The sequence below is a fragment of the Malaya genurostris genome, chromosome 3 (assembly GCF_030247185.1).
Source record: "Malaya genurostris strain Urasoe2022 chromosome 3, Malgen_1.1, whole genome shotgun sequence".
NCBI lineage: Eukaryota > Metazoa > Arthropoda > Insecta > Diptera > Culicidae > Malaya > Malaya genurostris.
In genome coordinates, this window is record NC_080572.1 from 219,193,291 (window position 1) to 219,220,861 (window position 27,571).

Sequence of the window (27,571 nt, forward strand, 5' to 3'; positions counted from 1 at the left end):
AAAAAAATGTTACACACATACATACACACACATATACACATACAGACATTTTGCGTACTCGACGAACTGATTCGAATGGTATATGACACGCGGCCCTCCGGGCCTCGGTTCAAAAGTCGGTTTTCACAGTGATTGCATAACCTTTCTATATGAGAAACGCAAAACTGTACTAGGAACTATAAAAGATCATACAAATAATTCAAGAAAATCTGAAATGTATCAAATCTCGTCTTTATGGATTTCTATATAGTAAGAAGGATCACAAGCGGATGGTTAAAGCTTTCAAGAGGAAGAAGAGGGTTTAAATGATGAAAAAAAAACAAAACATCATTTTTGTATTTTTTTCAGAACTATCATTCAACAAAATAAACTCAAACGTTTTGCATTACACAAAATTTGCAAAGCATCATTCGAACAACATCTTGTAATTTTTACGTTGAAAAATATTGAGAACTAAGTGGGCGAAGAGGTATTTATGAACACGCTTCTTAAAAATCGCGATTTGCGGTGTCCATTGTATCTTAGCGCAGCATAATCAGAAGTCAACAAATCAAAGCAGCATTGATAGAATAGAAATTTTTCTAGACCCCAACGTTTCTGTTTGACTTTTATTAATTTTTTTTTAAACTTTGGTGGTTGTGTAAAGTCAAAACTACGATTTTTCACGAAACAATCCGCCATTTTGTAGTTGTAAAATCTTACCAAACAATGAAAAGGAAAACGTCGAGGTCTGGTGTTTTACAAGTAGAAAGTGTGCGCAAAATTTGGAATAAAATTGGACAGTAGTTTTTGAAAGACGATGGACACGGACTTCAAAAACCTGCTTTCGAGAAAAACGCGTTTAAAGTTCGCTTTCGCATATCATCCAAGTAAGTCGATAAAACAAAACCGCTAACGTTCGGGACGAAATAAACCAAGTAGAGTATTGTGTAGTGAACAATAGAGAAATTAGTGAACCAAACGAACAAAAGCTATCATCGCCACTATGAAAGAATACGTTCATTGTCGATTTCAGGTGTGGAAAATTCGACCTTCGATACGAGAACTTGAAGGTTTGCTTAATGAGAAAATGCATCTTGATAATAAACGTGGGCATTTACTTCAACACAACAAGAAAAATAATGTGGTTTACATCAAGTTTTATAAAGAGTTGGATACAATTCAATCCGCAAGAGACAATAACAATGTGCACTATGTGGAGCATGAAAACATCAAGTGCAACATACCAGTATATATGGAAAAATCTGGGATTCTTATATTTGCAAAACTATGTCACAATATGGAGAGATTCGTTCCATCGAAAAAGAAAAGTGGAAGAGCTTTTTCCCCGGTTTTCTAAATAGGGTACGTTTGTTACGCATGCGCTTGATCAAGGCTTTACCTTCTTATGTTATTTTCGGCCAAGATACAAGGGTTCCGTGCAAGTCACTTGTTACCTATGACAATCAGATGGCCACATGTCAATATTGCCAAAAACTAAAGACTTCTGCACCAAAGGACAACAGCGCTCCCTCCACACCAACCCCAAAAAAACCTCAGTACATCGGAAGCAGCCATCAACAACAATGAAGCATCCTTTTCAACGAAGCCATCAGTATCCCCTATAGAACAAGGTCCACCACCCGTAACTAACAACTTACCCAACACCTGGGCAAAAAGTAACGATTGCTTTTCTTACAACACATACTGTGGTAGTTAAACTGGTAGAGGTTTAATCCTTAATGTCATTCGCTTTTTTGTGACAGAAAAATTTTCTAACCCTATGTGCGGGATTGGGAATCGAACTTAGGTGAGCTGCATGCAAGAAAGGTATCGACTAACCCATTACGCTACACCCGTCTCCAAAAAACTACAGCATAATTTTGCGTTTACAAATGCGATGATTGTCAACAGACTTTTAATGTCGTAAGATGGAAAATAAGGAAAAGAATATAAATTTAAATGAATGAAACTTTTACTAATCAATTTTTGGCTTTATACGATCAAAACTGTTCATAAGACATCTTCGATGTAATTCAGTCCTTGCCACATTGTCCCTAGTAGTGCTGTTCGATGTTGGCATAGCTCTCACCGTGCGGGTGGTGAGCATGTCCTTTACGTTGGACATGAGGTTGGAATCCGGTTTTGTGATCTGAGCTGTAGTCCACGATCCGGTGGGTTCCGTCGGCTTCATCCAGAGTGTACTGTCCCTTGACGTGGTCACCGTCTCGCTGCTCCCACTGGCTCTTGTGGTCGTGGGTGTGATGGTCCTTGACGCCGTATTCGTACTTGTACTTCGGATACGAATGATGATAGTCCTCGTGGTGGCCGTGATCTCCTCCATTGAACTGAGCAGAAGCAACGACGACCAGACAGGCAACCAGAACGATGATCTGTTGGCGAGTATTGTTTGCGTGATTCGCCCAACTTCTTAACCGAATCTGTGAGATGTGAGCTGTAAAGAAAGAACCTTACCTTAAACATCTTGGATCTCCTGTTAATAGTTTACTGTGCAGTAGGAATGCTTGACTAAAACTGATGTCTAACTCAAGCAACTAGAAATCTTTTATACTAGTTTGTACGACGGTTTGATCCATTTTGGTTCGCTCACTTTGGCGTGTGCCCACGCGATTTTTTTTTGCATTGGCGTTTCTTTGGGAAGGTTATGTTTCTTTTTCCGTTTTCCACAACAATAACTTTCTTTTGGCGTTTGACCAATTTGAATATAAAATTCGATTAATTGCGGCTCAAATGCAACACGGTGCACGGTGAATGGGTATAATTTAATTAATATGTGGAATTGGGACATCGTGTGCAATGTTGAGTCGCACGAGAGGAAACATATTGTTTCGCTTTGGTGTTACTCGTATAGAAGCAAGGGTCACGAACAGTGTCCATTTTTTCAGGTTTTTATGTACTTCTGATCATTTGTATTATTATTTGTAAATTTTGAATCATGTCGAGATGCATGTACTTTCCTATTTATGTGATGACCTATAGATTTTTACACATCATTCGATTGCTAGTAATACCAGCTACAATATTTGCCAAACTACCAATGATTTTTTTTCACATGTTTGAATATAAATCACAAATTAGAGTAATGACATGTACATTTTTCTGCTTCAAAATATTGGAATCATTACCAGAAACAATAAATTAATGAACAAAATTAAACATTCGTTCAAAGAATCTCAAGAAATTTGGTATGAATACAGAGAATTTCTCGTATAATTTTAGAGAACTGTTTAAAAGCTTTGACCAAAGGAAACAATAAGCCAGCAGTGCCGAACTAAGTTTATATATTAACAAACTAATTTGATCTGCAAAGTATAAGAATTTATCAGTCATTTTTATGGGATTATACCTGCTTTTGACAATCGTTTGTGAAAAAATGCTCATGAAATTGAACTTATCGTGGTTTAGTTCCGGAGCCGGTAGTCGGATCCGGATTAAATGTTCTTGAAATGTTAAAAAAAAAACTATAAGACCTAAACTATAAGAGAGAGAGAGGGATTTGCTCAGAACCAGAACCAAAAATGTACATTTTAATCATGAAGTTCATTTTAGTTTGGATGGAGTTCGCCGAAATTATTCACTTTACCTACTATAAAATGTCGAGTACATTTCTTTAAAACTTTTCCCAAGTGTGGCCTAAGGCTGCCGACTCTCTCCTAGTATTTATGAAATTGTGATAATGCATAAAACGTACAAAATTCCTCGAAATCTTATTTAAAAATGAAATTTTTTTCCCAAAATCTTTGTCTCATTATATGGTTTGGCAGACTATTTCAATGAGTTCCGTGTGTTTTAGTGTGCTATGGCGTCTTGAAATTTTGATGGTCGTCAAAAGGTGAGATAACTAAGTTCCTATCTCATGCCTCCCCGTGTGTCTATGATGATATTTGGCCAATAGAATGGCGTCGACTGGGTGCTATAGCCTTCTGCGTTAGTAGCACAATGAGAGAGTGCGAATTTGTTTGTATGTAATAATTCATTTAAAGCGCAAAAATTATTGAAAATTCTTCAAATATGTGTTTTCACTGTACTTTTCACATCAAAAAATGAATACAGATTTTTAAATTTTCAATTTTCGATTTGCAACAATACAAAAAGTCAGAAAGAACAACAGTGGCGACACGTAGCAAATATAAACACATGCAAACAATGAATTCTTTATTTATAAAAAAAGGAAAATGTCTTCACCGAAAACTAAGAAAACACCAAATCAAAATCATGAATCACCAAATCATATATGTGAAGTTTTGTGCAAAAACGTGCTTAATCCACCTAGCAGTGAGATGATGCCTTTAGTTTATCAATCAATTCTTCGTTGTGTTTAGTTTTCATGAAAATATTTTAATGACCGTCGCTTCAAATGACAGTTTGAAATTTCAATCACACATTACCCTGTAATTTTGATGCTGCAAGTCGGATCGAAAAGAAAAACTGTATGAAACCATAAAATTAATTCTGTGAATCAGAACGTGTGAAAACCGGTTAAGAATTCCATGAGATGTCGCAGTGAGTTCCACTGGCTTTTTGCTAAATGACGGTTTGAATTTTTAAAAAACTCATCACCCTGTAATTCCAGAACTGACATTCGGAATCGGATAAAATTCATCAATTTTATATGGAGCCAATAGTCTTTTAATTGGATTTTTTGTTTATGAATGGTCGATGTGGTTTTCTATGAGAAAACGATTAAGCTATTCCCGAAGCTTTTGGTATCAGGGTTGGGAAATCTGTGTAGCCAAAGTCAGTTAAATTCACATAAGTGATTGTAAAACATTTCATTTGATGTGTTGTTGCCATCTTTGAAAAATCGTAGCGCATTCTAAATAAAATTTTGAAGTGCATTCCGAGATCGAAAACCGAATACTTGTAAAACATACATAAGTTTATTTGGTCATTGACTATTCAAATCTGCAAACCCGGTAAATTTTTACACTAATCCTGTATCTCCAGAACCAGAAGTAGAATTTGATTAAGATCAAGAAGTACTGTTGTCAGTGTTGCTGATTGCCGAAAATTTGACAGAAGCTGCTATATTGCTATCTATATTGTATACAACATTTTCAAAAAGGTAGAAGATGCTACAAGAACTCGAGTCTCTCAATGCATGAACAGCGAAAGAATTTTTCTACATTTCTTCGCTCCACTTCATGCTCTGAGTATTTCACGGCCCTTAAAAATATTTACAGTCTGATAATGATTGTTGCTGTGTGGAATTTCCGAAAAGAGAATCGCATGTTGAAAATTATCGCAGAAAATCGAATCGATGATTCAACTTGATGATTCTCATACTAGGTTGCAATATTTCAAAACCCATGTGTGGAGCACTCACAGACATTTTCATAGACACAACTTATACAAAGTTTATATGCACATAGTTAGAATAAGCGGCAATAGTAAAATGATTCGATCGCAATTATCAACTGCCTGTATCGAATCGGATCGCGAAACGAGTATAAGCGACCGTTTGTTGCTTCAGAGAGGATCCCCACAGCAGCGTGCTAACCTTTGATTCTCAGAAATGTCATCGAGAGAAATTCGCTCTCGCACTGGAGTCGATTCTATGTTAAATGAGCTATGCCGGGTTTTTGTTGTTGCGATGATATCCGTCTCTCTTTGATGGTATTGATTCAATCGTGTGAAGAGTTGCCAGTGAGCGTTATTTGATACGATAGAAGCCATCCTTGACTGTTGTTGTACCATTTAATTCTACTATGTCACGTCATTACACTCTCACAATGTCAAGAAGTAGTTAAGGAATCCTAAGACATCTCATTTGAATCTTATATAGAGAAAATCGGCTATGTCTTCTCCGATAAAATTAAGTGAAATTATTTGTCACACACATTTGCTAAAATCGACGATCTAATTCGAATACTGTATGGGTGTAAGAAGTTATGTTCTTTCAGCAATCATTGTTGTAAATAGTTTAAATCAATATAAATATGAAATTATTTTGAATTCGGATATAGTGCCTTCTTTCTAAAACATATGTCGCTTGAGCAAAAATATCGATATCTCTGTTAAAAATAGAAGTATTTTAACAATCCATGGTTTGTTGAATAGCTATTATCGAGTGAAATCTAAGTCTAAAACCATATTTTGGTCCAACGACAGTTGTGTAGATCCAATGAATATATCTGGGTTTGAGTCCCCATGATTTTCCAAAAGCTCGTCTGCATTGGCCGAGAGCCATGCAAGCTCTTTCAATCCTGAAATCAATGTGAGCAGACCAATTCAGTTTTGAGTCAAGAACAACCCCGATGTACTTAATTTGATCGACCACAGCAACCCCTGAACCGAAGAACTGCAACGGACGAGCTCCTGTGATTATCGTACGGTGAGTGAAAAGCACCATTGATGTTTTGCCTGGATTTACAGTTAATCCAACCTGACAACATCATTGCTCAACAGATCGCAGGGCTTGTTGCATTAAATCAAAGAGAGTGTTAATGCTTATACCGATCATCAATATATGATAATCGTCGGCAAAACCATAAGTCGGAAATCCAAGGTTATTAAGTTTCCTTAACAAACCATCAGCGACTAGGTTCCATAAAAGTGGGGATAGTACACCACCTTGAGGACACCCACAGACACTCAGCTTTCTAATCTCTGCCTGCCGAAGCGATGAACAAAGAAGTCGATTGCTAAGCATTGCGTGTATCCAGTAAGGGAAAAACCCAAGATATTCCGTTCACGACTGCAATATTTAACCTCCTGCAGCCATTCAGCCATCGGCACGGAAATACACCTTGACTTAGGAGTTCCTATTTTTGTGGCCTTTTACGACATGGAACAGGAAACCAGTGGATCAATTCTTGGTAAAAAATAATTCCGCCGGATGCCACACGGCTTACCTGTTTGGTGGACTTATACCACCGGTACAGGTGGACCGTAGCGTTATTCTTAGCCAGTTGGGAAACCGCTACCGACACTACACGGCTATCTAGGCTGCTCAGAGAGGGAAGTTAACATTGATGGTCAACTTCCATGGATGGCCGAGCAGCCGGTTAAAAGATTCGAAGATTCAAACGTTCTTTAGCACGAAGAACATTTGACTTCGGTGTGCCCACTTTTTTGGCCACATCCCGAACTGAAACCTCCTCACATAGAACTTGATTTAACTATAAAAGCAAACAACGGATCAAAGAACGAAAATAATAGCGTTCTGACTAATGAGAAGACCTTCTATTTTCAACTAGTCCCATTCAGCCATTTCTGAGATCTGCGCCTCTTTATTCTGTACACACATACAGACACACACACGGACAGACATACAATCAATATACTCAATTGTTTTGAATTTGAAAATACTCCTATCTTTCTAATACATATGTCATGTTCGAACGATTATGTTGCCAAAAACGAACCGTGCTAAAATCGAAACGTCATGAAAAAGGGTGCTGTGCATAGTATTTTAGGTGCTAAGAAACAATTGCAAAAAACAGTTTTGAAGATCGTGTTTCACTTTGCTCCGAATCGTCGCTTTATCAACAAGCGCGTAAAACTCCTACTACTGGAATAAGGCGAAAAGTTGCTTACATAAAAATATCGACATCTCCGAAAACAATGGCCGGATTTTAACAATCTATGGCTTGTTGACAGCACTCATACACACACGGACATTTGCTCAATTCGTCGAACTGAATCGATTGGTATATAACCATTGGCCCTCTGGACCGCGGAAAATTTTTCTAAATTTGAGCGAATTTTATTCCTATTTGTTATATTTATTAAAAATGTAATAAATGTTTGATGAATAATTCATGCATGTTTTAGACTTTATTGAACAAAGAAATGCCATAAAAAGCGACTGGAAGAAACCATGGAGATTATGAAAATAAATCTTACGATATTAATTTGTTTTTTTTAACAGTTAGGACACAAAACGTACATATTTCGATTTGATTTCTTCGCATTTGGCTCATCGGTGCTTAAAGCAGTTCAAATTGATATTTGCTTTTATATTTTATTCACTATTGTTAGATAAAATACGTACCGCAAAATGCACTGTTTTTTCAATGTCGATGTACGGTATTTTTTTTAATTTTTAAGACGGACGTACTGTTTTTCGCAAAAAAAAATATACGAGAGTAATAATTCTATTCATATTATTAGTGTTTTATTCATGAGATTCTATAGTAAAAAAATATATTCAGAAGTGTGCAACATCCCACTATGTTCCAAGGGTGTAATTTACAGGTTCAGAAAACCGAAGGTTTTGAAGGTTTCGATACGGTGAGAAATGAAACATTGAAAAACACAAATTAGATACGCGTCGATTCCTTGCCATTTGCAAGGGACCGAAAGTCTCCCTGTAATGTTTGAATCCATTTGATGCAAACATTTCGTTTAGGTGGGGCCCTTCGATAGAACGGTGACCTCGGAACACGATTCGCTCTGTATACGAAATGGGTCATCGGAATAGAATTTTATCAACACCTCCCTGAGTCCGGGACTGATGTTATATGCATGTATAAACAAATCACATGGAAACATCTTTTTTTCTGCAATCCGCTGCCAAATAGTAGGGCTTGGGATAGGTTAACCGCACACACATAGCATCAAAATAAACGAGGAATGTGATATTGAATACTGGAAAGAATCCATATATTGATTTGAAATTAGTTTAGTTTACTAGCCTCATTGATTCATTGATTTATCTATGCAAGGACATTCAATAGTGCTGTTCGATGTTAGCATAGCTCTCCCCGTGTGGATGATGGGCATGTCCTTTGCGCTGGACATGAGGCTGGAATCCAGTTTTGTGATCCGAGCTGTAGTCCACGATCCGATGGGTTCCGTCAGCTTCATCCAGAGTGTACTGTCCCTTGACATGGTCCCCATCGCGCTGCTCCCACTGGCTCTTGTGGTCATGGGTGTGATGGTCCTTGACGCCGTATTCGTACTTGTACTTCGGATGCGAATGGTAATGGTCATCGTGCTCTCCTCCGAACTGAGCCGAGGCAACAGCAGCCAAACAGGCAACCAGGACGATGATCTGTAGGTAGATAGAAATCAAATTTTCCGGCATGCGAAATCATCGTTGAAAAGCGGCTTTTACCTTAAACATCTTGGATCTCCCGTAAAGTACTTTGGTTGGTTCGTTTGGAAGGCTACTTGTGAACTGATAGCGCATTGATTTAAACGTCCAATTTTTATACCCACAGCTTTTCATAGCGTATAGGAGCCCAGCTGCATACCGATCCAGCGGAACTGACTCTCTAATTAGTTTAAAATTAAACAGCATCTGGCTGCGATAAAAATGGAAGAATTGAAACTACCTTTAAGTCTCCAAGTTTCGTCGTTCTATAATATATCCGACTTTTAGTTAAAGGGTCATTAGCTCTCAATTTTGATTCAGGCATGATTGACAAATCATCCAACCGATTTTAATCATGCCAAATTGAAATTAGTATATATATCCACTTCTACATTGAGACTTAATACCGACATAACATAAAAGGAAATTCAAGCGATTGTAGACTAATTAGTCAGTCACTAATGTTGAAATTGGTCGCCGATACTCCCACCGTGTAATTGGATTGCCTTCGAAACAAGCAGTGGAAAGCGTAAAAATAATCGGAAAACTGAGACTTTCAGTATATAAATCCGGTGCATTAAACAATTCATCAACAGTTTATTAGTAGCATTCCAAACGAACCAACTAAAGTACTTTACGGGAGATCCAAGATGTTTAAGGTAAGCATCTTGTCTACGAAGCTACGATGATTTCTTATATTTCTATCTACCTACAGATCATCGTCCTGGTTGCCTGTTTGGCTGCTGTTGCCTCGGCTCAGTTCGGAGGAGAGCACGATGACCATTACCATTCGCATCCGAAGTACAAGTACGAATACGGCGTCAAGGACCATCACACCCATGACCACAAGAGCCAGTGGGAGCAGCGCGATGGGGACCACGTCAAGGGACAGTACACTCTGGATGAAGCCGACGGAACCCACCGGATCGTGGACTACAGCTCGGATCACAAAACCGGATTCCAACCTCATGTCCAGCGCAAAGGACATGCCCATCATCCACACGGGGAGAGTTATGCCAATATCGAACAGCATTACTGAAACCGATTTTGTCGAACGATTTGACCAATAAACCGAAATAAAGATCTCGTTGCATGTGTGTGTATGCAATTGAAAAGCTGAAAAATTGACTAAATGCGATTTTCGGTTTGACCCGTCATGCACGGGCTGCCCGGGTTTTGGCTCATTATCAATTAACTCCGATCCCCCCCGTCGTGACTCGCGTAGCCTCGCAAACAAACCAATCCGCGCTTGCGTGGAAGCAAATATAATATGATAATAGTCAATTAGCATTTGACGCAGGCAAGCCGTAGATTATGCCACGCCGGATAATAAGGAAGGCATTATGTTCAATTTTCACATACAATTTGCTTTTTCCGGCCGTCGGATGGCCTTCTCATTCCGGCGAGTTTTGTTTTGTGATGTGCAACTTTGTATGGTTTCTAATTTGTTAGCGGCTAGTTAATCTTGCCGGCTTCGAGTGGTTGTTGATGTCAACGCAGTGCAGAGTTTTGGATACATTTTGCATTGTGTTACTACGTCAGAAGAACAGAAGGTCTAGAGAAGCCATGAAAATGGCTTTATCAGCGGTGGAATATTTTATTAGAGGAGAAAGAAAGAGATTAGAAAATTTAATGAGCAATAGCAAGACACTGGACAATCCCAAAACATTCAGCCTGCGAGGTATGGATTATCGAGAGAAGGTTGGGAGTTGGTGAGACAGTTGCCCGTGTGTTTGTTCTTGAAATGAGTTCAGCCAGCAGCTAGGCCAGTGATTGAATCTCACTGGGTTTATGTCCAGTATCATGCACAAGTCTAGAACTATTTCATCTGTTGCATTCTGTAACGTGCTCTGCAAATGTTCCAGTACGAATCTTTCCTTTCGGCGATACATTTTGGCAAAATTTTTCATTTTTCGCTGTTTTTTCATCGTTTCTCTCCGTCTGTTACTTGATAGTAATGATGTGTATGAATACTAGATTATTATAAAATCGTGTGGCGCTCAACGAACTGTTCTGAGTGGAAATTTCAGTGAGCCTACTTGATCCATGTGCTCCACTTTTTTGAACCACATGCTTAATTGAGTATAGGTACCAGCGGATCAGCGTACATGTTTACCAAGTCATTTTTCGGTACATAAATTGTATTCAATGCCGTTAAGTTTTGGAAAATTTCAGCATGGACACACGAAATTAAAATATGAATTTTTACAGTTGGGCCATTCCACCAATTGCCAACACAGTTTTGAACCCGTGCATCTCCGATTTCGATGAAACTTTATGATATGATAATCTGAACCAGAAGAAGATGTTTGGTGTAACACTTTTAATTCGATTTTTCTCGACATTTAAATTAAGTGCAAAAATTTTAAATATACATGTTCTTATGTAAAAATGTTCCAGCGTTTTGATAAAAATATTTTGAGAACTTAAAAAATATTCTAAAGTACAAAAAATCTATTTTTTTGGCTTTGCCTCAAATTTTATTTCAAATTAAATATTTTCATTCGATTCCTCGTACATTTTTACATAATAATCAATTTTCAAAAATATGGGACTCTTTTTGCATCAACAGCAGTTGAAGCGCAAAACAGTAAACTGTAGTCACATCGACAGTTGTGTTCAGTTGCGATTTTTTCTTTCACAGACTGATTTCTGTATCTGTACCTGTACTGTGACTTTAACGGTGTGAAAATATAATAACGTAAGTATTTTTTTTAATATTGTCAACAAGTTTAAGCGCATAATTTCAAGTGTTGTCACTTACGTTATTATGCTACGTGTTTTATCTTCGGTTTCTAAAGCGATCAGTGATTTACGTCCTTTTCCTGTTGACAAGTTATAGATATTTAGTGATGCTGGTAGAATCTCTTTACTATGCACAAAATGTCATTAAAATTGTTTGTTTCAATTCATCTCATTCATGAAATTTTTCGGTATTGTTCCCTAAACATATACGAATATGATTTTTGAAATTTGCTTCACTTTGACCTCAACACTGTGTCTTGGCAGGTAGCAGTGGAACTAATACTGTATGTGTGTGTATTAGTCATGAAAACGTTAGTAGCAGATTGAGAGGGTGCGAAATGGCTTGTAGGTTGAAGCCCTTCCGAAACTGCATTGTTTATCATAGTATATTACAACATATAATTCTGTTGTTTATTACATCATGTATTATTATTATTATTATTATTATTATTATTATTATTATTAATATTAATATTATTATTATAAGAGCGTAACTTACACTGCGACATTAACTGTTATATTGTATCATAGCATATTATTTCATATATTATCGTCTTACGCTATTTTATGTTATTATATACTATGTAGTATGGTATTATACTGCATTGCATTATATCATATTATATTGTATTATATTATATTATATTTTATTATATCATATTATGTTATATTATATTGTATTCTATTATATTATGTTATATTGTATTGCATTATGTTGTATTATATTTATTAGATTATATTATATTTTATTATATTATATTATATTATAGGGTTTATTATGAGTAGTACTACGTACCTCTGCGCAAAATATAAATTTGTTTTCCTTATAAGTTATCATTTTTAAAGTAACTTTCAACTAAATATCAAGGTCGTCACAAGGTGAGCTTGGTTCTCACTGGTTCCTGTTTCATGCCCACACGTGTGTCTGTGGTGACAAATGGTCTATGGAATGCGTTGGTGGCAGAATGGGAGGATGAGAAATGACATATAAATTCAAGTAATATAATATCATAGCATATCGCAACATATCATTTTATTCATTCTATTATTTCTTATATAATTCATTGTACTATATTATATTGTTTTTTATTATTATTTTCATTATTATATTTATTGTTATTATTATCAATTTGTCATCAATAATAATAACATATATTATTTTTATAGATGTGGATATTATTATTGTTATTAGAAGAGAAATATTCTACTTCCTGCAGTATTGCAGATAGAAGATAGAAGAACGTAACTGACACTCTAGATTAACTGTTATTTTATATATTGTTTTATAATATATTATATTATATTACGTTATATTATATTATTTTGTAATCTATTATATCATTTTATGTTACATTAATTTCATTACACTATGTTTCATTTTATTTATCAATATAAAACATTTTGCACGAGGGCATAAAGGGGAGGAAGCATCAGGGCATCGGACGAATTGATGACTAGACGAGGGATTGTGGATAGCCAGCCCAAGTCACTTGAAGGAAACTTGTTTCCTTCTGAAGGCTTGAAATGAGTCTGACGCGCCCAAACAAACCATCAGGCGGGTTCAAGCATGTATAGTGATATGCTTCATTCATGCACTGGATATTATGGTTGGAAGAGCATCTTTTATTTCCGCGGAATACGAGTAAGTGACTCTACTTACGTATCCGCCCAACCCTTTTTGTTCGCTTTTCGGCGATAGTAAGAAGGTAAATGGATGAGTCATATCGGAGCTACTGTAAGTCTACCCGCATCCACTGGCAAGTCCTTGAACTGATGGTGGCTTCACTTCACATCACATCACATCACACCTTTGTTGATTTTGACAATCACCTCGCTAATTCGTAACATCGTGAATGATCAATCCGTGCCGTGGAGTTCTTTGCGTTTCAACTGCTGTTGATGCAAAAAGTGTCCCATATTTTTGAAAATTATTTCTTATGTAAAAAAAGTACGAGAAATCGAATGAAAATATTTAATTTAAAATAAACTTTGCGGAAAAGCCAAAAAAAAAGATTTTTTTTGTAATTTAGAATATATTTTAAGTTCTCAAAATATTTTTATCAAAAAGCTGGAACATTTTTACATTAGAACATGTATATTTTAAAGCTTTTGCACTTAATTTAAAGGTCGAAAAAAATCTAATTAAAAGTATTGTTTTTCAATTAATCGAAATTTTAATCTCGCGCCAAAAGTCAATGGTGTAACTCCGCCCATTAAAAAGTACACCAAACATCTTCTTTTGGTTCAGATTATCATATTATAAAGTTTCATCGAAATCGGAGATGAACGGGTTCAAAACTGTGTCGGCAATTGATGGAATGGCCCAATTACAATTTTAAATGTATATTAGAAGGGATATCAACGTGGTTTGCTAAAAATTCCTTTAAAATGAATCTCCAATTTTTAAACCTAATTCATGGATGCGATTTTCACGGTCGCAATGCATTTAAATGTCATTCATTGGTATATAAGCAAAGGGTGATTTTTTCGCTGGTATCTTTTTGGCAACACTGTTATTGACAGATCACACGTGAATCGTTTCTAGTGTTACTGTCAAACTTGTTCAGTTTGGTTCATAATTTTATTCCTGAATCTTCGATTGGTATATAATTTAATACTCGAATGGACGCTGGCAAAGATTCAGCGATGAAGCTCATTTCTGGTTGAATGGATTGCCGCATCTGGAGTGAAGAAGCATTGCAGAGCTACCAATGCATACCTAAAAAGTCACTGTTTGGTGTGGATTGTGGGCCGGTGGCATTATTCGTGAAATACTGGCCCATATGTTGGAGAGAGTGTGTCAAAATTGGACCTTGGAACATTTTAAGCGAAACAACGACTAATAGTTGCATGAATTTATCTTCAAATACTAAATTATATAGATCGTTTTATCGATTCCAATAAAGATTTCATCAATCAAATCTTATACCTCTTAGAAAATCACACTTTATCAATGTCAATTTATCATCGTAATCGCAAATGTTCAATCTGATTAATTATCAGCGTTATAAAACATCACCAGAAGTTTTAATTAATTGTCACTATTTAATTCTAAGACGCACTGTCATGCCACTACACTTTCAAAAAGGTGTAATACAGGGTTGCACAAAGGAACTTGATACATTTACTGTGTAAATAAATAAAAGCTCCGTATGCGTGCTAGACGAAAAAACAGACCAGCAATAAAAAGTACAAGAATTTATGTTTATAATCGTTTATTTGTACCTCTTTTAATAAATGTAAAAAATAGGTATAGAATTCTCTGAAGCTTAGGAAAAAAATTACTGAGCAAATTTCCGTGTGTATGTTGTTAACAAAGAGGCCAAGATCTCAGAGATGACTGGACCGATTTTGATCAAACTAGTTACGAATGAAAGGTCACCTCGTCAGACTGAATGCAATTTAATGTTTTTGAGATTGGATGTTTACTTTTTGAGTTATGTGAAATTGTCTATCAAAATTTTAAGCTTTCTGACAATATCTGTCATAATTGACCCTATGAACAAAGTATGCTTTGAGACTAGTTATCCAACAAGCCAAAAAAAAAAATGACGGATTGTAACAATCTATGTTAAAATCTGTCAATTTTCAGGGGTGATGTCCATATTTTTGTATGAGCGACTTTCCCCTCTATTCCAGCAGTAGAAGTTATGATCGCTGTGTAATGAAACGATGCTTTTTCATGACATTTCGATTTCAGCAGGTACATTTTTGGGAACATTATCGTTCGAACAAGACGTATTTATTAGATAGATGGCAGTGATCTCGAATTCAAAACAATTTTTTAATTATATAGATTTAAAATGCTTACAGCATTATTTACTTCTTGCACTCATATACCATTCGAATCAGTTCGTCGAGATCAGAAAATGTGTGCGTGTGTGTGATAAAAAATTTAACTCAATTTTTTCGGAGCTGGCTTGACCGTTTTCTACAAATATGATTCATATGAAAGGTCCTATGCTCCCATATAAGCTTCTCGAATTTCATTAATATCCCTTAAAAACTTCTTTTTCTTGTTTTATTAGATCCGACTTCTGGTTAAGGAGACACAGGCCGATTAGTGTAAAAATGTCAAAATCACATAAATTAATCGGATTTATCCAAATTACAAATTTTGATAGTCGATGACCAAAGGAATTTATTTCAGTTATACCGTTGTTCGATTTTCGATCCCGAAAGGTACCGAATATTTTATTTGGAACACATGTGAGTTAAACTGAATTCGTACACCGATTTTCGAATTCCCGTTTCGAAACTATTGAAAATAGTAGAACTCAATCGTTCTCTCAAAAAAGGTCGAGACGAAATTCGTAAACATACATTCGTGTTAAAAGCCTTATAATAGAGGATGACGATATCAAATAATATGCCAAAGTTGAACTCAAAAACTATTCCAATTTATTCGTCATATTATTTCATCGCCATACGAACCGTTTTGGGTTATGCTGGTCCCTGAATATCGGTTCCTAAAGTGCCATAAATAATGACCAAAAACTTTAAAGTGGAATTTACTTCGGCACCTCATGGAATGCTTAATCGATTGTCACACGTTTTGAGGAATAATTTTATGGTTTCATACAATATCTCATTTCGGTTCGACTCGCATTCCCAAAATTACAGGTTAATGAGTGATTGAAATTTCAAACTGTCATTTAAAACAATGCAACGGTCATTGAAATAATTTCAACCACTGAAGAATATTCATGCAAAAATTTATGCAGACTGATAGAAAAATTTATCATTATATTTGTCAAATGATGCCCATTAATTCAAAAATTAGTCATTTAAAGTCATTTAAAGAAACTATTGACAACTTTTTTCAACATATCGGTATTAACTTCGGCAATTTCACGAATGTTGTCCCACAGACTTTCTACTTTACTTTTTAAATATTTCCATAAATGGAAGTAAGAGCTTGATAAGTTAGGCGACCACGACGGGCAAGGAAATTCTGGAAATGGTTCGCTCATAAGATCACAGGATCGAACTCGTTCAACATTCTTTGGTGTCTCTGGTTTTATTTTGGTCACAGAATCTGTATTTATGAAAGCTATCATCCACAGCTTCACAGTATTGCGTGTAGGCACAGGCGTTAATTTAAAATAAAAGTTATAATAGTTAATAGTTGTAACATACGACTGATTCTGAGTAAATATTTCTGAAGTGACCCCCCCCCCTCCTCCATTTTGCACGAGGTAACCGATTTTTCAATAAGTGTTATTGTTTTGTAGTATTAGTATCTACGAAGGAGCTGTCCATAAAAGATGTCACGCTTTTTTTGGCAATTTTTGACTCCCCACCCCTCTTTTTTAACTAATTATCACAGCAGCAAAGACCTCCCATTCCCAAAAATAAATTTAACTAAAAAGTTAATAACATTTTTAAACAATTGTTTCTTTATTCTATGACAAAAATTGTTGTTTATCTATTTGCAATTTTTTGTGTAATTCGAAAAAGAACTTGAGTTTCAGGAAACATTACAATGAAAAGGTATATAAATATTTACGTAACTGAAAGTAGTATAAAAATTTCGAACATTGACAAAATATTTCACGAACATGTTCGTAGATACTAATACTACAAAACAATAACATTTATTGAAAAATGGGCTGGTTACTTCAATTATTTTTATTTATCAAAAACGAGTTATAAATAAAAAACGCGGTGAGCGACATTCCAGTGCTCCATGATGGAAAACTACTAACATAGACGAAAATTAACCTTCGTTTTTTCTACTTACTGATGCCGTGTTTGGTTGCTCCCTCTCGTGTTTGGTTCTAGTGTAACTGGAGAACAAAATGTGTCAGATTCCTTTGCGCAACCCTGTACTTACAATATGGATACGTACTACACAGTATTGTTATAGTATAATCGTAGTAGCAGAATGAGAGGGTGCGAAAAGGCTTGTAGTTTGAAGCACATCCTAAAGTGCAATATTTATCGTAGTATATTGCAACATGTGGTTCTGTTGTTTGTTGCATTATTTGTTATATATTGAAATGAATTATATTACATTGGATTATATATTGTTGTTATTATTATTATTGTAATCATTATTATTGTTATTATTAATATTATTATTATTATTATTATTATTATTATTATTATTATTATTATTATTATTATTATTATTATTATTATTATTATTATTATTATTATTATTATTATTATTATTATTATTATTATTATTATTATCATTATTATTATTATTATTATTATTATTATTATTATTATTATTATTATTATTATTATTATTATTATTATTATTATTATTATTACTTTTATTATAATTACTATTATAATTATTTAAAATGAAATATTATATTTCCTGCAGTACTGGGACGAAAGAGCATAACTTATGTTACACTGCGACATCAACTATTGTACATTGTATCATAGCATATTATTTCATATATTATCATATGTTATATTATGTTATATTATATTATATTATATTATATTATATTATATTATATTATATTTTATTATTATATATTATATTATATTATATTATATTATAAGTATATTGTGTTATATTGTATTATGTTATAGTATATTGTTAGAATATATTGTCCAATGGTATATTATATTGTGCTATATTATATTATATTATACTGTGTTATATTTTTTTATATTATGTTATATCACAGAGAAAAGATATCCAACAGATATTCATACGTGCAAAGCCGTGCAACGGTGATTTTTACGGGTTTTCACTTGTATGTTTTACACACACTCTAGAAAATTTTGAATTTTACTGGTGACTTAATTCCTCATACGATATAATTCATAAAGGCCTAATTTGTCAAATGACGGAAAATTTTATTTGTAATGACCTAATGTTAGATGAGTTTGAATTTTACTGGTTTCGACTGTAACTCGCATTCTGCTAGCAGGTGCGACTGTATGAATTTTAATGTACCTTTAACCAACCAAGCAGATATATGCTTCTGTGGCTCAGTCGATTAACAGACGTACTTGCGATCCAATAATTCTCGGTTCAAGTCGCGGCGGTTGCTATCAGTATTTTTTTATTTCAACGAATTTCATGCATGGAGTTTTAGACACAATATTAAATGTTCTTCGACGTAAATTTGCGTGAACTGCGACGCTCCATTTATTTGCATCTAATAAGATGTAAAATCACAGGGTTTTTTTAAGTGTGCAGCTTTATAAAGAAGTTTGTATTAGCTTGGATGTCTGTTCTCTGTAGTTATATTATATTATATCATGTTTAATTAATTTATATTATCTTATATTATATTATATTATATTATATTATATTATATTATACTATATTATACTATATTTTAGTATACTGTATTGCATTATATTATGTTATATTATATTATATTGTATTTTGCTCAAGTATATCGACAACGGGGAGGGGCAGGGAGTGCATCAGGGTATCTTACAAGTGAATGACTGGATGATGGAGTGGATTGCCAACCTGAGTCACGCGGGGGAAGCTTTGTGTTTCTCCCTAAAGGTCTGAAATGAGTAAGACGCACCCTTCTAACAAACAAACCATCAGGCGGGTTTAAGCTGGTGCAGCGAAATTTTTATTATATGGCCGGATAACTGGAAGGCGCCGGGTCCTCAAAACCCATTTTGGTCTTCTTAACGGCAATTATATGAAGGCTATCTGATAATCAAATTCGGATCTACTGTTAGTCTACCCGCATACACTGGTAATGTCTTGAACTGATGGTTTCACACATACATACATACATACATACATACAGTTCCATTAAATGTCACAAGTTGTCATATGCCTTTTATGAAATATAATCTACGTATGATTCATATGACACGTCAAGTGAATATAAAATATGTAACGAGCTATGTTTCATCGGGGTTTCATGAACGTTGCATGTGATATTCTTATCAATTTCATTATGGCAACATTCGTTTAGATTTTACGTATAATTTCAATAGAGATTATAAGTTTCCATATAATTTCTAGGAGTTATAATTTGCATACGATTCATATGACAAATCTAAGGAATATTAAAAAGATTTTTATTTCAGTGTAGGAGCTCATTTGATAGGCAATCTCTCATTCAATTGGAAGAGATACACTCTTTGAAAAAAAAAAAATGAAATTTACGCTTGATGTAAAATCAAGTATGCCGGAGTTTCATCGGTGATGACACAATAATAAATCTACTAACATGTAAACATAAGCAGTGTTGGTGATTGCCGAAAATTTGACAGAAGCTGCTATATTGCTATCTATATTGTATACAACATTTTCAAAAAGGTAGAAGATGCTACAAGAACTCGAGTCTCTCAATGCATGAACCGCGAATTTTTCTACATTTTTTCGCTCCACTTCATACTCTGAGTATTTCACGGGCCTTAACAATATTTACAGTCTGATAATGATCGTTGCTGTGTGGAATTTCCCAAGAGAGAATCGCAAGTTGACAATTATCGCAGAAAATCGAATCGATGATTCAACTTGATGATTCTCATACTAGGTTGCAATATTTCAAAAAAAATGTGTGGAACATTCACAGACATTTTTCATAGACACAACTTATACAAAGGTTATATGCACATAGTTAGAATAAGCGGCAATAGTAAAATTATTCTATCGCAATTATCAACTGCCTGTATAGAATCGGATCGCGAAACGAGAATAAGCAACCGTTTGTTGCTTCAGAGAGGATCCCCACAGCAGCGTGCTAACCTTTGATTCTCAGAAATGTCATCGAGAGAAATTCGCTCTCGCACTGGTGTCGATTATATGTTCAATGAGCCATGCCGGGATTTTGTTGTTGCGATGATATCCGTCTCTCTTTGATGGCACTGATTCAATCGTGTGAAGAGTTACTGGTGAGCGTTCTTTGATACGATAAAAGCCATCCTTGAACATAAGTTTTGCGTCCGTTTCGATGTAGACTTCAGCGAAAGTAACTGTGAAGTTATGGATATGACCTATGTTTACATGCTTTGCATTGTGAATGTAAGTGAATCGCGACGCTGCTTTTATGTGCATCTATAAAGATGTAACATTTTCTAAGTGTGTAGGGTAAAGAAGAAAATATTAAGGTATTTCTAATTGTTTTAGTGACCGTTAAAATTCTATTGAATAATATTTAAAATCGAAACATACAGATGAATCGGAAGATATGGCTTTGTTTCTTTGCATGTTTAGGCCATAAATAGAGACATTAGCACTGCACTATTCATATATGGCAGCAGACAACTGCCAAACTTGAATAGCAGAAAGTTCATACGAAAAGATACTGTTAGTTATAGAACTTTTGTTCATAAAGGTTAAGCTGCTTAAAAAAGGATGGAGACGTTTTAGTCAGTCGGGACATTTAATAATACTTTCACTACCTGTCCAGATAACCAAATTCTATGGAAGTGCCGGATGAATAGTTGTCCTTCCGTCAAATAAATTAATTGTCAACATTTTGTTTTCTTTTGATTATAAAGGTTTTCAACCTTAAGGTCATTCGTCTCTTGGGCCAGAAAAACTCCCTGACCCTATGTTCGAGGTTGGGTATGGAAGACATGGTGGGCTATGTGGAAGACATCAACTTACCTAACACGCTATTCCCCTCCACAAGCATCACCATTTCCCCGTGAACGATTGAGTTGAGAGCCAGCAATTAAGGCTGTCATACATTTGAGATGCTCAATTTGAGTTTGCAGCTTTAAATACTATTTCCTGTGAAACTTTTTTTTGTCAATCAGCAGAAAATATTATGATACCATTGTGCAATCTGTCAATAAATGGAAACTAAAAACAGATCTAATCTTTTTTTCCGTTAAATTGTGGTGTGCCGATGCACCATCGCTACCGATCGGAATCGCTACAGTACCGCTGATAGCAATTTTTTATTTTGGCTCAGAGATCTATTTAATTAGTATCCGAAGCTCACGTGAACTTATTTTTCACTGAACGTGCTGTATGCTGTAAGAGTTAGAGCAGTGACGACTTCCATATGTTTATATAATTGTTGGTACCTGCTGTACAGCTTCAGAATCACACTGATTGTAAATCCCTAATAATACAGCGTAAAAACTTCCCAGCGCCGTGACAACACCGCATTGATCAAATTACATAATTACAATCCGATTAGCACCGCCCATGCCCACGGCAGCCAAGCGGAAAAAAGATTGATAAACGCGAGGCGCGATAGGATCGTCCAAAGGGGCCCACCGATGCCCCCAAACGGAGCTATGAAAAAGTGGCGTGCCGCAGAAAGGCTTGCTAGAACTGACGACTGATCGAAGGAAAACACTCATTAAAACTATCGGTCGCTTCGAGCGGGATATGTCTAAATACGAACAGTTGAAAAAAAACATTAAATGGTTTGTACCGTACCGGTTCTAATCGTGGATGGTGGTGTTGAACATCTAACGTTCTTCAAAGTTGTAGTATGCAGGCAATTGCCGGTAAATGAGTCCTGTACGGTCGATGAGAGCTGATTGCCGGAGAGTTTCTCCCTTTTGCGTGTGTAGAAGATAGAGGATAGAAAAAGTTTTTATCATATTGAATAATAGCTGGTGAGTTTATTGATATGCATCAAGATTGATGTATAAAATTTATGGACGGCTTCGCCAATGGCGTGGTGATTTTCATGGATAGATTAGTTGCCTGAATTGACCCTAAAGTTTGTCTATTTTCTTTTAGTTATTTAGGAAAGTCTATATATTTAATTCTTTTGTGCTAAGGGCACATGAAAATGAAAATGAATGTTTGCGAAAAATGATTGATTATATCGACTTCATTCCGAGGAAATCGTTCTGCCAATTGAACTATTCTGGATGTGATGAAACATAACGATTGAGCTAAACCTTGCGGTAGGTTCTGGCTGAGAACGACCAATTTGCTTCGATTTTTTGTCTCACCTGATCTAATTCTGCACGCTTTCACTCACAAAAACAAATCTATTGTACTTGTTGGACAACGATATGAGATTTCATTGTTCCTCTACTGCCAGTTGAATTATAACAATCGTGTTACTTCGTACTAACCACTTTTGAAGGAACAAAAAAGATCAATTTATCCACATTCAACATCATTCATTGCTAGGTTACCATAAGCCATCTTCACTGGTTCCCAATGGGTCGATCGTAGTCGATACCTTCCAAGCTCGCCTACCCCCCCCCAAAACAATAGACCAGAAGTGGGATTGGGTTACCAGGGCTCGATTTCCTGCAACGGACGCCGACGGTCGGGTGTGGAGATTGTGAACCTCCAGCTAGGAAAGGAAACCAGCTATTACTTTCATTTCACCTGCGATCACACACACACACACGCACGTGTTGAACTGGCGGGCGACGGGTGCAGCGCTGCTACTGGGTTACAACTGTTTTCCGCTCCATGCCTTATCGAACAGAGCGGTAGTCTCAAATTTGCACAATTCTCGCATAACCATTTTACATATAAATAAATGCTTGCTGGTTCCCTTTGCTCGCTGGCAGGCAAGCGATATGCTGACGCAAAAAAAAAAAACAAACAGCAACGCAAATGTGAGCAAGGTGATATAACTCCGTTGCACTCGCACAATTTGCATAATAAGGGATCAGCAAACCTTTTGCTCTTTCCTGATTTGGTGACCCTCTTACGTTATGCCCGGGTGTGTGCGTGTGTATGGAAATGGGCTGTTAAAAATTGATTCTGATCGGAATTACCATAATTTCAGAAGTTTGTTCGCTTTTGGCGAGAGAAGAGAGAAAACTTCAACTGACGACAAACGAACAAACGACGAACCCGATTGTCTGAGCGCCAAGAAATTTGCATACCAACTGCTGGAAAATCTATCGATTGATTGGGGAGCCAGGCTATTTACTTACCGCATAGTACGGCACATACTTCATCTTCTCGTAGGCTTTGTATTTCTTCAGCTTGGCGTTGTACCTTCCGTTAGGCTTGTCGTACCGGTCGTACTTGCCCAGCATGGCATCGTTGGTTTTCAGGTATTCGCTCTTGGACTGTTCCTCGTTGTGCGCCAACGGCACAACGGCGTAGTACTTGAACCCCTGATTGGGTATGTACTGAACGGCTAGACTAGGAACTCGATGCGATGGTACTGGATGTAAGCTGGTCGAAACCGGTGTCACGGTGTTTTGGGTCGAGGGCTGACTGCGGGGCGACGTTGTGTCCTGTTTGGGAGTTGAATTGTTTTGCTCAGGTCTCTCAATAATTCTACCAGTATGAGACGTCGATGTTAGGCTTGGCGAAGCTGTCGTTATGGTTGCGAGCTTAGCGTTGTTCACGTGTCGGTTGTGCTTGCGCTGTTCCAGAGTTATGTCGTTATATTTTGGTCTTGATGGTGGCGGAAGGATATATCTAAAACAAAAGATTTGAAAATTAGTCTGTATTCTAAAATATAATTGAACATGTAAAAATATCGTTATTCATTAAAATTGCATTTTCCAAAAACAAAAACAGAAATTTGTCATGTTTTTTGTTCAGTGGCTGATATAAGCGTATACACTGAGGTCTTTTTTATGCGGTTTTTTACGCGACTTTTTTTATGCGAATTTTCAGTGTTTTGCGGTATTTTTTATGCGAAGTTTCAGAGTTATGCGGTTTTTTTTATGCGAATTTTCAGAGTTATGCGGTATATAAATTTGCATAAAAAAGACTTCAGTGTATTTTAATTAATGAAGCGAACTAAGAGCTAGAAATTTTTTTAAAAAAATCTATAAAGCTGAAGCACATTTAGAATTGGAACAAACTTTTGCTCATATTGTGGCGCTCCTGGTGGACGGGTTTGGAAGTTCTTGGCGCCCACGTGTCGGGAATTTTGTCAGCTTAACGTATGATATTTGACATATCAACATCGAAGTCGAAAGAAGGGAAAAAATTGTGCACAGTTATTTGGAAAATCCATTGTGTTCTGCATCTAGGCTAGCAAAACAGCTGAAATTGCCCAGAAATACCGTATGTGGCGCGATCTCACGCAGTATAAGGAAATATAGACGACGATTCGGAAGCCTCAAGCCAATCGTCGGAGTGGAACTGTCGACTGGAAACTGCGTGGTAAGATTTTGAAGACGATTAAGAGGAATCCTAATCTGTCGGACCGTGATTTGGCCAGAAAATTCAGTGCTGCCCATAGTAACGTGAGGAGAACTCGACTCCGGGAAGGAATCAAGTCGTATCGAGCTAGCAAACAGCCAAATCGGACCATAAAACAGAATAGTGTGGTCAAAATTCGTGCTCGGAAACTATATGACCAGGTGCTGACCAAGGTCGACGGGTGTCTTCTGATGGACGATGAAATCTATGTCAAGGCTGACTTCGGGCCAATCCCCGGTCAAAAACTTTACTTGGCAATGGCTCGGAGGGATGTTTCCAGCCAAATTCAAACTTTTTTTGCCGACAAATTTGCAAGAAAATTTATGATTTGGCAGGCCATTTGCAGCTGTGGCAAAAAAAAACGAAAGTTTTCGTTACTTATAAGACAATGACATCGGACCTATACCAAGGAGTGTCTTCAAAAACGAATTTTACCGTTCATTCGATCCCACGACCATCCCGTAATGTTTTGGCCATATTTGGCAAACTGTCATTACATTGTTTGTTCCGAAAAACCTTAACCCACCCAACTGCCTCCAGTTCCGCCCTATTGAGAAATACTGGGCAATCATGACGAGGAGATTCAAGGCAAAGGGAAAGGTTGTCAAAGACATCAATCAGATGACGACCTGGTGGAATGAGATAGCTAAAACGATGGACGAAGAAGGTGTGCGCCGCGTAATGAGCCGTGTTACAGGAAAAATTCGAGAATCCCTTCGAAACCGTGACGAATAATTTTATCCGTACTATTTCTTAAAAGTATGAAGAAAACGTTACACTTGTATAAAAAAGATCTTGAATTTAATAATAAATAACTGAAATACAGGCAATTGTCTTTTTCAATTCTATCTGAAGCAAACTTTAAGTGGGAGCAAGAGTTTTTTCTCATTTTGTTGCACTCAACAACTACAACACAACACTACACAACAACCACAAACACACCTTTTAACGAAATAACTCAGTAAACAATTGATATTCATTGATAATACCACATACTTGCGTGGATTTTGCAATCATTCTTTATTCACTTGTAAACGTTGAGTTAATTGTAGATGAAAATTGAACTAGAAAAATAGTTTTACCTTGAAGAAAATTACAGTTAGATGATTATTTCGGCTTATGTTTTACAGAACACTAAAAAAAATTGCTTGCAAAATTTATTTCCTCTAAGGTAGGAGCTCACAGCCTTCTCCAAATTATTCAATGTTGTGTTGGAATTTTGCAGATGTTTGATCTGCCTTCCGAAACTCCCCTGACTGCACACCTACAGCTGCACGGAACCCCTCGCGATTGTGAAACAACCAAAATAAAGGGTGATTTTTTAAGAGCTTGAGTACTTTTTTAAACAATAAAACGCATAAAATTTGCAAAATCTCATCGGTTCTTTATTTTAAACGTTAGATTGGTACATGACATTTACTTTTTGAAGATAATTTCATTTAAATGTTGACCGCGGCTGCGTCTTAGGTGGTCCATTCGGAAAATCCGCTTTTCTATCGACAAATTTTGTTCAGCGATGAGGCTCATTTCTGGTTGAATGGCTACGTAAATAAGCAAAATTGCCGCATTTGGAGTGAAGAGCAACCAGAAGCCGTTCAAGAACTGCCCATGCATCCCGAAAAATGCACTGTTTGGTGTGGTTTGTACGCTGGTGGAATCATTGGACCGTATTTTTTCAAAGATGCTGTTGGACGCAACGTTACAGTGAATGGCGATCGCTATCGTTCGATGCTAACAAACTTTTTGTTGCCAAAAATGGAAGAACTGAACTTGGTAGACATGTGGTTTCAACAAGATGGCGCTACATGCCACACAGCTCGCGATTCTATGGCCATTTTGAGGGAAAACTTCGGAGAACAATTCATCTCAAGAAATGGACCGGTAAGTTGGCCACCAAGATCATGCGATTTGACGCCTTTAGACTATTTTTTGTGGGGCTACGTCAAGTCTAAAGTCTACAGAAATAAGCCAGTAACTATTCCAGCTTTGGAAGACAACATTTCCGAAGAAATTCGGGCTATTCCGGCCGAAATGCTCGAAAAAGTTGCCCAAAATTGGACTTTCCGAATGGACCACCTAAGACGCAGCCGCGGTCAACATTTAAATGAAATTATCTTCAAAAAGTAAATGTCATGTACCAATCTAACGTTTAAAATAAAGAACCGATGAGATTTTGCAAATTTTATGCGTTTTATTGTTTAAAAAAGTTCTCAAGCTCTTAAAAAATCACCCTTTATTAGTTGTTTTTCTGAATTTGATTGGTTAAAATTTGGTACAACTAATCGATTGTTGTTTTTTTTTTCTAAACTGTCATTTTTGTTTTTCGATCAAAAGAAACTATGGTTGAAATAACAAAATTTTTGGTTGAAAAATAGATGCTGTCAGTTAGTCAAGACACACACCTTTCAATTTCAATAAAGATTTTAGTTACAACAACCGACCTTGTTTTTGATTTAACAGTTATGGGAGTTGAAAAACAAATCGGTTTTAGTTGTTTTAGATAATACGATTAGTTATTTCAACTTAAGCAGAATTATTAATTTTGAATTATAATAAAATATTCCTCATTGATATACGTTCTTAAATGTTTTTAAATGAAAATTCGGTATGTTAAGATATTACCTTCTATCTATCGGTATGATAAAACCTTTCTCAGCACTTGCTTTATATTAAATGAATTATTCATTGAAACCATTTTCATTTTTGTTTTTAATATACTGTCTTTTAGTAGT

General features: G+C 36.1%; 4 protein-coding genes across 7 annotated transcripts in view; 1 reads left to right on the plus strand and 3 right to left on the minus strand.

Moving 5' to 3' along the window:
* LOC131434598 (uncharacterized) overlaps positions 1 to 27,571 on the minus strand; it is a 128,218-nt gene that overhangs the window by 9,164 nt on the left and 91,483 nt on the right. For 3 of the 4 annotated variants that reach the window (XM_058601462.1, XM_058601463.1, XM_058601460.1), the window contains 2 exons: positions 23,609 to 24,104; positions 22,134 to 22,255 (listed from right to left, as the gene is read on the minus strand). In XM_058601462.1, the coding sequence (XP_058457445.1) occupies positions 22,166 to 22,255; positions 23,609 to 24,104 (586 nt within the window). In that variant the 3' untranslated portion in view covers positions 22,134 to 22,165. The remainder of the gene's footprint in view (positions 1 to 22,133; positions 22,256 to 23,608; positions 24,105 to 27,571) is intronic. The other variant, XM_058601464.1, reaches the window with a different exon arrangement.
* Positions 1,278 to 2,760, minus strand: LOC131434600 (cuticle protein 19-like). Its single transcript, XM_058601466.1, has 2 exons — positions 2,455 to 2,760; positions 1,278 to 2,372 (listed from the first exon to the last, which is right to left on the minus strand). Exons 1-2 carry the CDS (start codon positions 2,461 to 2,463, stop codon positions 2,037 to 2,039), a joined length of 345 nt encoding a protein of 114 aa, XP_058457449.1. The 5' UTR covers positions 2,464 to 2,760; the 3' UTR covers positions 1,278 to 2,036.
* On the minus strand, positions 8,364 to 9,112 carry LOC131434601 (cuticle protein 19-like). The gene is made up of 2 exons (XM_058601467.1): positions 9,062 to 9,112; positions 8,364 to 8,998 (listed from the first exon to the last, which is right to left on the minus strand). Exons 1-2 carry the CDS (start codon positions 9,068 to 9,070, stop codon positions 8,675 to 8,677), a joined length of 333 nt encoding a protein of 110 aa, XP_058457450.1. The 5' UTR covers positions 9,071 to 9,112; the 3' UTR covers positions 8,364 to 8,674.
* On the plus strand, positions 9,656 to 10,151 carry LOC131434602 (cuticle protein 19-like). The gene is made up of 2 exons (XM_058601468.1): positions 9,656 to 9,699; positions 9,756 to 10,151. Exons 1-2 carry the CDS (start codon positions 9,691 to 9,693, stop codon positions 10,077 to 10,079), a joined length of 333 nt encoding a protein of 110 aa, XP_058457451.1. The 5' UTR covers positions 9,656 to 9,690; the 3' UTR covers positions 10,080 to 10,151.